This window comes from Stenella coeruleoalba (assembly GCF_951394435.1).
Source record: "Stenella coeruleoalba genome assembly, chromosome: 14".
In the NCBI taxonomy this organism is placed as follows: domain Eukaryota; kingdom Metazoa; phylum Chordata; class Mammalia; order Artiodactyla; family Delphinidae; genus Stenella; species Stenella coeruleoalba.
Genome location: NC_137160.1, coordinates 32,992,919 through 33,005,800, shown reverse-complemented (window position 1 = coordinate 33,005,800; position 12,882 = coordinate 32,992,919). Strand labels below are relative to the sequence as shown.

At 34.5% G+C, this 12,882-nt stretch overlaps 1 protein-coding gene across 3 annotated transcripts in view; it reads left to right on the top strand.

Annotated features, from left to right (window-relative positions):
* The window catches only part of PIK3C3 (phosphatidylinositol 3-kinase catalytic subunit type 3), a 156,757-nt gene that overhangs the window by 67,443 nt on the left and 76,432 nt on the right, over positions 1-12,882 (top strand). For 2 of the 3 annotated variants that reach the window (XM_079942247.1, XM_079942249.1), the window contains exons 10-12: positions 1,468-1,653; positions 9,859-10,013; positions 11,607-11,697. In XM_079942247.1, coding sequence (XP_079798373.1) covers positions 1,468-1,653; positions 9,859-10,013; positions 11,607-11,697 — 432 coding nt within the window. The remainder of the gene's footprint in view (positions 1-1,467; positions 1,654-9,858; positions 10,014-11,606; positions 11,698-12,882) is intronic. The other variant, XM_079942248.1, reaches the window with a different exon arrangement.

The window sequence follows — 12,882 nt, the reverse complement described above, 5'->3', positions numbered from 1 at the left end:
GCTAAGTAGGAGATGCAGGCTAAGTAGGAGATGCAGTGCCTTAATGATAAGGAGGAGCATCTGGTGTAACATGCATAGGCTGGGGGTCAGTGGATTTAGATTCTGGGTCTAGCCTGTCACCATTTTGAGACGATGGGCAAGCCACTTCACTGAGATTATATACAAATTTGAGCACTGGACTAGATCATCTCCATAGTGCCTTTTTCCTTAATTTAGTTAAATTAAGAGTAAGTTAGGGAATGGAATGAAGATTCCTTTTATGTCATACTAACGAGTAATTGTGTTTTATTGTCCAAGTGAACATTTTTGAGAACTTGATTAGTTTACTAATGAAAATATTTTTAATTGGGCAGAGCAGAAATTTAAAATTTTGAAGTTATCTTTGTTCAAGAGATGAATTCATAGAGGAAGAGAAAAGAAAATGTCTTGGGATCAGCCAGGAAAGTGTTGCCAGTAGGGAGATCTGGCAATAGGGACTGCTTTTTATGGAAAACAGGTATAAACCTTTCTTTAAAGAGCATTTATTGTTATGCAGCCATTAATGATATGCTCAAAGGTAGTTTACTTACCCAACAGTCTTATGAAGACTTCGCTACCTTTCTAAAGAAGTGAGGCTCCAGAATGATTCTGCAAACAGCCAGCTGAATCAGAATATATATACAGAAGCTGGAGCTTCTATGTATTTATCTATTTTTATTATTGTTACTGTGGAATTTTTGTCTTTTTTAAATGTTTTTTTAAATTGTGGTAAAAATCACATAATATAAAACATACTATTTTAACCATATTTAACTGTACAGTTCAGTGGCACTAATAAGTACATTCACATTGTTGTGCAACTCTCACCATCATCCATCTCCCGAATTTTTCACCTTCCTAAACTGAAACTCTGTCCCCATTAAACACTAATTCCTCAATAGTTACTTCTCTGTGTAAAAGAGACATACATATTTGACTTCATTTGAGTCCTTGTATGTGAGTATCTAGGAAAACCATTGACTCTGGGAGGTGTTCAAGTGTGGGGTTCTGCCCTTCTTGACTTTGGGCTCTCATTCACTGGCTGCAATCTCTTATGTCTCACATGTCGATGTTGTAAAATGAAGGTTTTCTCTAAGGTATCTCAGAGTTCGTGAGACATGCATCAACTATTTCCCTGTCTTGAGGTCTGCAGTGTTTTAAAATAATGAAAGCAAAATGAAGAAAAGCTGAAGAAAATTTAAAAATTCACAGTGGTTTGACCTGAAAAAAACATAGTTACAAGGAACATGATTTTTTTTTCCTCGTTCTGCAGTGTTTTTCTAGGATTGTGTGTATACTAAACACTAAACAAAGTGTTTATGTAAGGAGTCAATCGTTGACTTTGTGACTCTGCCATCAAGTCCAAGCTGAGCTCTGCCTAGTCACCCTTGACCCTTCCTAACCCAGAATAAGCTGTTACTTCTAATTCTTAAACCTTTTCTGATTTAGGCTTTGACGAAGTTCTTGAAATGTGTTAATTGGGATCTACCCCAGGAGGCCAAACAGGCATTGGAACTTCTGGGAAAATGGAAGCCAATGGATGTAGAGGATTCCTTGGAGCTGTTGTCCTCTCATTACACCAATCCAACAGTGAGGCGTTATGCTGTTGCCCGGTTACGGCAGGCAGATGATGAGGTCCATTGTTATTCATTACTCCTCTTCAACTGGTGAATTTTAAACTAGAGCCTGATTATGGACTCTGTGTGTGTGTGTGTGTGTGTGAGAGAGAGAGAGAGAGAGAGAGAGAGAGAGTGTGTGTGTGTGTGTGTGTGTGTGTGTGTGTGTGTGTGTATGAGAGAGAGAGAGGGAAATTTTTAAAAGGGAACTGGATATACTATGTGTGTTTGCAGAAGCAAAATTAAACTATTCCTCCAAGGACTCCTCTGAAATGAAAATTTACTTCCTGATCTGTTACGTGATAGGCCAGTCTCTCCCAGGACATTTACCTGGCAGTAGAGCTTGTATTGCTCTGTCTGGAAAAAGGAATTCTAGTGAAAAATGGTTTAATGCAGTACCAGCTAGGGAATAATTCGGATTCCCTCTATCAGTCAGTCTACAACAAGCCACATTTAATTGTAGCCTTGAAAAGCCCTTGGGGCCTTTAAAGCATAGAGGTGCATGGTCATCATATTCTCTTTCAAACCCCTCCTTTAAACTTTGAGCTACTGACAATTATGTGTATATGTAGATTTTCTGAAGGTGGTTTTGAATCCTCTGGAAAGGAAAGACTACAAACGTTATGGTGGCTATTTATATACATATAAGGCCACCAGGGAAGGTAGAAAACTCTGTTGACCCAAAGCATTGCTGGATTTTGAATTTTAGTAATTTCCTAATACGGTAGATGAATTCACTAATTTTTTTACTTACTAATTTTTATAGAGGGAATGTGTTCTCAAACATAACCTAATAGTTTATGCTAGCCTGCAAGGCTTATGGAATATGGGATGACTCTTCTCAAGCCTCAATATATATAGGAGTGCCAATCATTATTTTGAATTCAAAGTGGTATCTGAATTTCAAGAAGCAAAATGCAGCATTTATTAAGGTTGATAGTTGTATATGTATTTAATTACAATAAAATTTAAACACTGAAGTAAGTAGTATAGTGAATGCTCATACATAATTTACCCATCTTCAGCAGCTGCCAACTCATAGACAATTTGTTTCATCTCTAACACCAATTATTCTCTCCTCCCCATTCCCTACCCTCCTCTAGATTATTTTGAGGTAAGTCTCAGATATTGTATAATTTTATTGGAATAGGATGTTTTTCACTCTCCTATCAAAGAGCAATTCCTAGCATTGTGATTCAGCATATTATCTTCTCTGTTATTGTTTTTACTATATCACAAGTAAAAAGTTATTACAATATTTATTTAAAATAGTGAAATGTTTGTTTTGAAATTCATTAGAAATTTCACTTTAGTCATTAAGTCTTTATCTACGTTTGACATGAGTCAAACAGAAAGGCCTCTGGGCTATAGTTAAGATAGTCCCCCTCAACATGGGTTCAGACTTTAAATAGAAATACTGTAAATCATTGTTTTTGATTGCCTGACTTTGTTGCCTTACAAGCTTAGAGGCTAAGCATTTGATTGTCTCTGGAGTTAACAGTATTCATGCAAGTACTGAACTATTTCTAGACCATTTTATAATTTTTGTTATGACGTAAAGAATAATGATAGAAATACTGCATGCATCCTAAACTGCAAAATATGGTTGTTAGTTTTGGGTTTTTTTTTTTTTTTTGCGGTACGCGGGCCTCTCACTGTTGTGGCCTCTCCCGGAGCACAGACTCCGGACGCACAGGCTCAGCGGCCATGGCTCATGGGCCTAGCCGCTCCGTGGCATGTGGTATCTTCCCAGACCGGGGCACGAACCCATGTCCCCTGCATCGGCAGGCGGACTCTCAACCACTGCACCACCAGGGAAGCCCTTGGGGTGTTTTTGAGGTTTGTGTATACTTAGCTTAAAAATAAAAGGTCTTTTAGTTCAGTTTCTACTGACTCTTCAGATGTATATTAAGATTTGAATTTTGTCTTTTCTCTGACTATGTACCTGTATGTCTTTGGGAACATATATTATTCTCACCTCGGTTTCCCATCCAAAAAATAGTGATAACAGCTGCTTATGTCACTTGACAGTTATGAAGAAAAAATTATCTGGGGCAGAATTTTGAAAATTGTACTCATACAGTTATGCTGAAGGATTGTAAATTTATATTATGTCAATTTTGTACTAAAATCATTCATGTTGTACCTTTCATTTCTAATCGTTTTAAAATTTCTCCTTGCTTTTGCTTTGTCTGTGGAATAGTATAACATTCATGGTTTTATAAACTTCAAATGTTTTTTGGTATTTCAGAGGATAATATAACCATATATTGGGTTGGTCAAGAAGTTCCTTTGGTTTTTAAGTAAAAGACACATTTTTCATTTTCACCAAGAACTTTATTGAACAGTGTATTCACCATTTTGTTCCACCACCATCTGCCATTTTTCAGGCAACTTCATAATTCCATCTTCCCAAAACTTTTTATCTTTTTGAGCAAAAAACTGTTCCAGGTGCCTTTTACAGTCTTCCAGGGAATTGAAATTTTTTCCATTAAGAGAATTTTATAATGACCGAAATAAATGGAAATCCGAAGATGCAATGTCTGGTGAATACAGCAGATAAATCAGAACTTCCCAGCTGTAACAGTTTTTGACTGGTCATCAAAGAAACATGCGGTCTTGCATTATCCTGATGGAAGATTATGCATTTTCTGTTGACTAATTCCGGACGCTTTTCGTTGAGTGCTGCTTTCACTTGGTCTAATTAGGAGCAGTACTTGTTGGAATTGATCGTTTGGTTTTCCGGAAGGAGCTCATCATAGAGGACTCCCTTCCAATCCCACCATATACACAACATCACCTTCTTTGGATGAAGATCATTTAGCCTTTGGTGTGGTTGGTGGTGGTTCATTTCACTTTCCCCACGATCTCTTCCATTCCACATTATTGTACTACTTTTCATCTACTTTTCATCTCCCGTCACAATTTGTTTTAAAAACAGAACGTTTTCGTTACATTTAAGTAGAGAATTGCATGTGGAAATACGGTCAAGAAGGTTTTTATTGCTTAACTTATGTGGAACCCAAGCAACAAAGTGATTAAGATAACCAAGCTGGTGCAAATGATTTTCAACGCTTGATTTGGATATTTTGAGTATGTCAGCTATCTCCTTCATGGTATTATGTTGATTGTTCTCAGTTAATGTTTCGATTTGATTGCCGTCAACTTCAACTGGTCTGTCCGACCATGGAGCATCGTCCAGTGAGAAATCTCCAGCATGAAACTTCGCAAACCACTTTTGACACGTTTGATCCATCACAACACCTTCTCCATTCACTGCACAAATCCTTTTTTGCATTTCAGTTGCACTTTTACCTTTCTTGAAATAATAAAGTATAATATGACGAAAATGTTGCTTTTTTTTCTTCCATCCTCAATATTAAAATGGCTACACAAAAATTCACCAATTTTGGTAAGTTTTTTTTTTAAAGGCACACTTGATATGACAGCTGTCACAATACGATCTAACAAAATTGTTTTGAAAGAAGTTAAAGACAACTAAGTGCTACTAAAGCCATCTTACGGAAAAAACATGAGCAAACCTTTTGGCAAACCCATAATGATATATAATATAATTATATAATCATAGCATCAAAGATACGTCAAAGGTCACTTTGTCTAAATATCCACATCTTGGATGACCAAAAAACTTGAATGAAAAATACTGTGTTTTATATTTGGGCAGTCTGATATTTTCAATATGCTGTAGTCCTTCCAGTAGCTAGGCCTGCCAGGCCTTTATATATGCTACTTCATTGTCTTAGTGGAGTCTTCCTGCTGTTCATCCTTAAAGCTGTAGCACAGACCTCAACATCTCTGAGAAACCTCTCTTAACCATTCCAGGAAGCAGATGGCATTTTTGTTTGTTTATTTCCTGATCCCACAGCATTTGGTTTGTTCCTTTACTATATGATATTATCATCTTTTGTTTTCTGATTCTCTTTGCTTTTAAATTGTAAATGAAATAGTAACATAGAAAGTAATATTCCTTTAACAACTCCACTTCTCCAGCCATTTTTTATCCCTAGAAAGGTAGCCACTCTTTTATCTTTTCATATATTTTCTATGCAAATTGCAAGCATATACATGCATGTATGGTATATATTTACACCTCTTTAAAAATTAAGAAAAATAGGAATATCCTATACATATTGTTAAAACCTTGCCTTATTAATTGAACAGTATAATCTTGGATATTTTCTCATCTTCAACACATATATTTGGTGTCCATAAAGTCTGGAAACATAGGCAAATGAATATCAAGGCAAATGATGTCAAAGGCACGTTTAATCTGTAGGAAAGCACTGTGTTTTTAGACTTAATGGAAACCTGTAGATGTACCTTATTCCTTTCAAACAGCAGCATAATATTTTACTGCAAATTTATTTTATAATTTATTTAACCAGTCAGCTCCTTCTGGTAGGCAGTTGTTTTCTAATCTTTTGCTGTAACTATTTTAGTGAATAGACTTTTGAATATATGTTTTTCCATATTCTTGAATAAGTAGCTTACATTGGAATTATTGTCACAATATATATGCCTTTTACATATGCTTTTTTCTGATAATTCTTTGTGAACCTTCTGTTTTTATGCTTGTATCATACTTTTAAAAATTGCAGTTGTTTCATAATAACTTTAAATATATGATTGGATAAAACCCCTCCCTTTCTTTTTTTCTTAAACAATTTTCTTTATAATTTTTGTATATTTATTCTAAATTTAGAACAATTTTGTCATTTTCTTAAAACTCCACCAGAATCTTACGTGGAATTACATTACATTTATATATTATATTAGGGAAGATTAACATCTTTATGATATTAAATCTTCCCTCCTGGAGATACACGATTATTTCAGTCATAATTTTATAAATTTTTTTTCACATTTTAAAACATTATATTTATTCTGTGACAATTGTTACTATTATGAACTACCTCACCCCTTTTACCTCTTATTTCTGTTTGTTGGTTAAATGTAAAACTGTGTTTTTATTTTAATATTTATGTTTTATCTAATTTCTGTAGTGATGTTTCTTGATAGTTCTGTTAAGTGTTAGATGGGTCCCTGTAATTTGTAGGTATAGCATCATGCTGTCTGAAAAACATTGATATTTAATAATACTATGCATGAAATAGATGCTGAATTCCTAATGTTAAACTCACCATACATTTATAAAATAAATATTAATCAGTCTTTTAATATCTTTCTGAATTTGATTTGTTTAATGTTCTGTTTCAGAATTTTTAAAAGCCATATTTCTTACTATTGTGTGGCTCAAAATGAGAGATTCCCCATTAGAATTTGAGGAAGAAGTGGCATTTGAGATAGACAATGAAGGAAGAGAATTTTCAGAGTTGAACATGAGTTTACATGAGCAATATGAGCAAAGGCAAAGAGATTGAAAAGTACAGGAAAAATAGAAAATATTTCGCTTTAACAGAAGTGTGGGATATATGTGGCTGTCTGGGAAGCAAGGTCAGAACCCATGTATCTAACTGTAACTGTCGAACTGTTAAATGTCTATATGAAGAGTTACGCTTAATTCAATAAGAAATGGGAGTGATTTTGACAGTGAACGTTGCATTTATATTCTGAAGCATTAGAATTAACTTGTTCTTGAGAAGAATGGTGATTGCTATCTAGATAGTATTTCATAGCTCTTGGGAAATTTTTACTTAATTGCCTGAGATAGAAATATGATTTTTTGTTTGTTTTGTTTTACTTGTATGCTTATGTCCTTCATGCTTGGAGGAATTTTATATTTTCCAAGATGTGCCTGTTTAATGAGCAAACAGACTTTGTACTTACTACTGAAGTTAATTCATTTTCATACAAATGAAGGAAAGTGTAGTTTGAATACAGAATACCAGATGGCTAACATAATCAGATTGTGATGAATGACTTAAAAAGAGGAGTTTTCTTCCAAATTTCTCCTTCCTGGGGAATTTAATAGCAATGCAGCGTTTTTGATTTCATGTAGTAAGTCTTTTCTATACTTGGGAAAACACACTAGGTGATACATTCAGCAGCATTTCCAAAGCATTCAAGGCTAGCAGTGAAACTGAATTACTTATACCTCCTAAGGAGGATACTTGATTAATCTATTTTCTGTTATGTAATTTTGTTTCTTAAAATAAGCATATAAGCATACCTAGCTGTTAGATGCCATAAATCTCAAATAAAATAATAGAAAATCAAACATTTATTGATCCAATTAAAAATTGTTTATAGAAACAGAACACTATAGAGATGCTTTGGTAGTCATTTGATTTCCCTGGCCACTGATGCTGATATATTTGAGTAAGAATTAATAAGCCAGTTAACATTTCATTTAATTTTTTGAGAAAAAATGGTATTTAGTGGTAAAATCATGTATATTGCTTTTCGTAATTAAAAGAAATGTTGACTGTCAATATAAGAAAAAAAAATGAAAAGAATATATTTTGGTTTAAGTAAGGGAAAATACATTTTTGGGAAGTAGTCTGTCCTCATGGAATTTATAAAATAGTAGAAATGACAAAGAGTAAATAAACAAGTAATTACAAATGCCATAGTTGTTATAGACATGAAAGGAAAGAGTGGTCCATGAAATATTTACAAGGGATTTAACCTGGTTTCTGGGCTTAAGGAAAGGTGACTAAAATTGAACTGATAGTCATGAAGTCTCAAATTATCTAATTATGAGTTTTAAGTGCCTGAGTGGCAATTGGAACTGGAAGACAATAGATGCTTTAAATTTTTTTTTTGAGTTTTGTGAGTTTCTTCAATTTGTAATTATTTTTTGTTTTTTTTTTTAAATTTGTTTATTTATTTATTTTTGGCTATGTTGGGTCTTCATTGCTGCGTGAGGGCTTTCTTTGGTTGCGGTGTGTGGGCAGCACAGGCTCTAGGCACAGCAGGCTTCAGTAGTTGTGGCACGTGGGCTCAGTAGTTGTGGCTCACGGGCTCTAGAGCTCAGGCTCAGTAGTTGTGGTGCACGGGCTTAGTTGCTCCACGGCATGTGGGATCTTCCCAGGCCAGGGCTTTAACCAGTTGGCAAGGCAGATTCTAAACCACTGCACCACCAGGGAAGCCCTGTAATTATTTTTAAAAGCAAAATTTTTGGAGTTTTCTTAGTAGTCATTGGGAAGGGCTAAGAACTACATTTATAGAGTAAGATAGGAAATATTTCCATTCTGAAGATTAAACCTAGAGTTTTTTTACATTAAGGGAAAAACTCAGGTAAAAACTACTCTGTTGACACTTTTTTAGTCCAAATTATTTCGATTGTTAGTAGAAGTATGAGAAATTTAGATTTAGAAATTTGTTTTCTTCAAGCCGTTATTGGTAGTTGGCAGGAAAGTACACATTTCCTTTAAGCAAGAGTGTTAAAATGTCTGTTTCATTGTATTTTCCATTTAAGAAGCAACCCAAATTCTCTAAACTCTGAACTCTTTAAACTCCAAGTTCTCTTTAAAAAAAAAAAAAAAGGTAATATTTTTAAAAATCCCAACCAGAAAAGATTATGAAACAGAAACTTAGAAAACTTGAAAATTTGGAGTTTCTTACGTAATCTTAGACCTAAAATGCCATTATCTGATCTATTGCTGAAAAAAGGAACCTTTGTTAATTTCTCAGTTTTATATGAACCATCTCAATCTTTTTTCTTTGTTTTCATTTTCACTTTGATTTTGAGATACTATTTTTTTTTAATTTTTTATTTTACATTGGAGAATATTTGATTAACAATGTTGTGTTAGTTTCAGGTGTACAGCAAAGTGATTCAGTTATACATATACATGTATCTTTTCTTTTTCAAGTTCTTTTCCCATTTAGGTTATTACAGAATATTGAGCAGAGTTCCCTGTGCTATACAGTGGGTCCTTGTTGGTTATCTATTTTAAATATTGCAATGTGTACATGTCAGTGGGATACCATTTTAAACAAGACATTTACTGGTCACTTAGTCTGTGCCAGGCACTATTCTGTGACTTTTTTCTATTAATTGATTTAATCCTCACAACTCAATCTCTAAGGTTTATATGATTATGGCCATTTTAAAGGTGAGGACCCAGTGAGGCACCAAGAGGTTAAGAAACCTAGTGATCTGCCCAAGGTAACACAGCTGATAAGTGGTAGATAAAAGTAAATTGTTAGCTTGATATTTAGGAATAATTAGACGTAACTTGTCTATAATCATATTGCATTTTTTCTAATATTAGCTTATTTTTTGTTTGTTTTCCAGGATTTGTTGATGTACCTATTACAGCTGGTCCAAGCTCTCAAATATGAAAATTTTGATGACATAAAGAATGGATTAGAACCCACCAAGAAGGATAGTCAGGGTTCAGTGTCAGAGAGTGTGTCGAATTCTGGAATAAATTCTGCAGAAATAGATAGGTACGATATACAGGGAGGAATTATTTTCAAATCTGATAGTTTTCCACCTTTTCAGATTGTCTTCTTTTCTTTTTCCCCAGATGTACTGAACCCTAAGTTGGAAGTTTTACCAGTGAATATGGCATGTGCACTCACAGAACAAAAACCACTATATTACAGGGCAGTGTTTTGCAAGCTATACAGTCAGAATTCCTTAGTTAAAATCTTTATTCTGCCACTTACTAGCTGTGTAAACTTGTGTAAATTAAATATTCTCTGTGTGGCCCCAGTTTCTCATCTTAAAAACGGGGATATAGCAATAGTAACCTTTAAGGATTGTTGAAAGATTAAATGAGTTAATACATAAAGCATTTAGAAAAGTGTCTGACACATGGTGCTTTGTGTCAGATATTGCTATTCACGCAAAAAAAAAAAAAAAGAAGCGGCAAGTTAGTGGACTCAAATATTTTATTGTAAAGTTGTATTTTTTACTGACTGTTTTTCACCTCTTCAGTAGTTAAAACAACCTGTTAGTTGAATTGAAAGTCAGCTATTAACAGTAATAACAATTAAGAACTCCCACCTCTGTAGCAGACACCAAGAGATGGTCCACATATATTAAACCTGTTATTAGTAGTCCTCTGAGGTAGGTATTCATATCCCTAATTTAGATATGAAGGACTTAAGGAGAAGTTAAGTAAATTGCCCAAAGTTTTTTATTTTGCAAATTAGGTAGAGTTGACTCCATAGCCCTTGTTCTTTCTGTTTTGCCATTTTGCTTTTCATAAAATCTTAAAATTTGAGATAAATAGGAACATTTGGGTGAGAAATCTGAGGCTAAGGTATAAAGTTGTTTTGTGAAGGTCATGAGATTTGTCAGTGACAGAGGAGGTCTAGAATTCAGATTATCTGAATTAGTACAATTATTTTGATTATCATGTGAGTTCAAGGTTATATTTCTGAATTTTTCGTAATGATAATGCTGTTTTTATCTTCTGTTTTTCATTTGCAGGAGAACTGAGAAACAGGAAAAAAGCATTTTTTCTTACGTAGGCTGCTTTGTGTTTTTCTGTTTTTATGAGAAGAGACCCCTTACATTTTCTTCCACTGTACATTGGAGGCCTTCAGTCTCTAGTGATGCTTATTTAACTTTGTCTTACTTATGCCCCCTAGAACGTTTTATTGGAAGTCTATTTAAAATTTCATGATAGGTTGTAAACTATAACCCAGTATTTCCCAAATTATGGTCTGCTGGTCACTAATATGTATGTTTTCTAAAAAGGTTAAAAAAGGTAGGGGTTGTCTTGTGGTCAAATATGTTTGGAAGATACTGGCTTAAAGTAAAATGTACTTTTTTAAAAAAGCTATAGTATTTATCAGAAACTTTAATACATGCAAACTTGCACATACATCCCAAAGAGGCTATTACCCATATTCTCTGACTATGCAGCCTCTTTTTCCAGAACATAATGTGACTCTAGTGCTGCACAGAACATACTTTAGGAAGTAGTGCTTTAACCAGACACAGTTGAGGTGAACTATGCTAAAAATGTGTATCTTCTCTTACAGAAAGAATATTTTACATATCAGTGATATCTCCTGTTATTTTTTCAGCTCCCAAATTATAACCAGCCCTCTTCCTCCAGTGTCTTCCCCTCCTCCTGCATCTAAAACAAAAGAAAGTTCAGATGGTGAAAATCTGGAAGTGAGTACAAAGCTTTTCAGGTTTCCTATAGGAGAGATCCTACAAGATAAACGTTTAATGTTGGTCTTGAAAATATTGATTTTGATTAATAAACTAAATATTACAACTTTATTAAATAACCTGGTTTATGATGCATGTTTATAACTTTTCCTCCCAACAAAAAGTGCCATCTTCAGTTCAAGGCATTTTATTGGTGCTTTGGACATATAAATGAATTCAAATGCAGTGTGAAAATAAACGGGGCTTAAATATTTTTTTAAGGAAACTCAGAATATTTATTGTTAACACATTTATGAACATTACTGTAATTGTTGGTGTTTGTGATTACATTGTAGAAATGTATGACTTTGATACTAGGGGAAATACACTAAGCTGCTGTTTTTAGCTTATACAGAAAAATTAAGTTCTTTTAGCTAAGCAGAGTAATTTTTGAGGTACGACAGGTCTTTTTGGCTAGTGCTACTCTGAAAATTATATTTGGGAGTGCATTTGCAGAAGTTGATCTAGTATGTATTGTTGATTTTTCTCCCTAAGACTTCTAATTTGAGAAGAATCTTTCACACCCCTGATGTTGAAAATAAATAATACATACTTGATATTAGAAAGAAGATTGATTTTCTAAATGTATATATTATTGCTTTTAGTAAAATTTTAGGAGTTAATGTTGATAACTGAGTGACGTTTGTTTTCAGTATTAACTGTTAACCAGAGTTTGCTTGTCTGCCTACCTCTTGATGTATTCGAAAATACTGAAAAAAAGAATTTTAAATTACAGGATCATAGAATCCTTAGGGGAGCCCTTTGAGGAACCATTCACCTCCAGTTTCATTATTTTGCCCTTTCAGAACTAAGGGATTGATTCAGTAATCAGTTCATTCACACGTTTTTGTTTTCTTTGCTTTTTTTTTTGTTTTATTTTTTTGCGGTACGTGGGCCTCTCACTGTTGTGGCCTCTCCCGTTGCGGAGCACCGGCTCCGGACGCGCAGGCTCAGCGGCCATGGCTCACGGGCCCAGCCACTCCGCGGCATGTGGGATCTTCCCAGACTGGGGCACGAACCTGTGTCCCCTGCATCGGCAGGTGGACTCTCAACCACTGCGCCACCAGGGAAGCCCGAAAAACTAACTCTTCATGGTTTGGATGATACCATACATCCCTTGTTTTCCTCTTCACCTCTCTGGCTGTT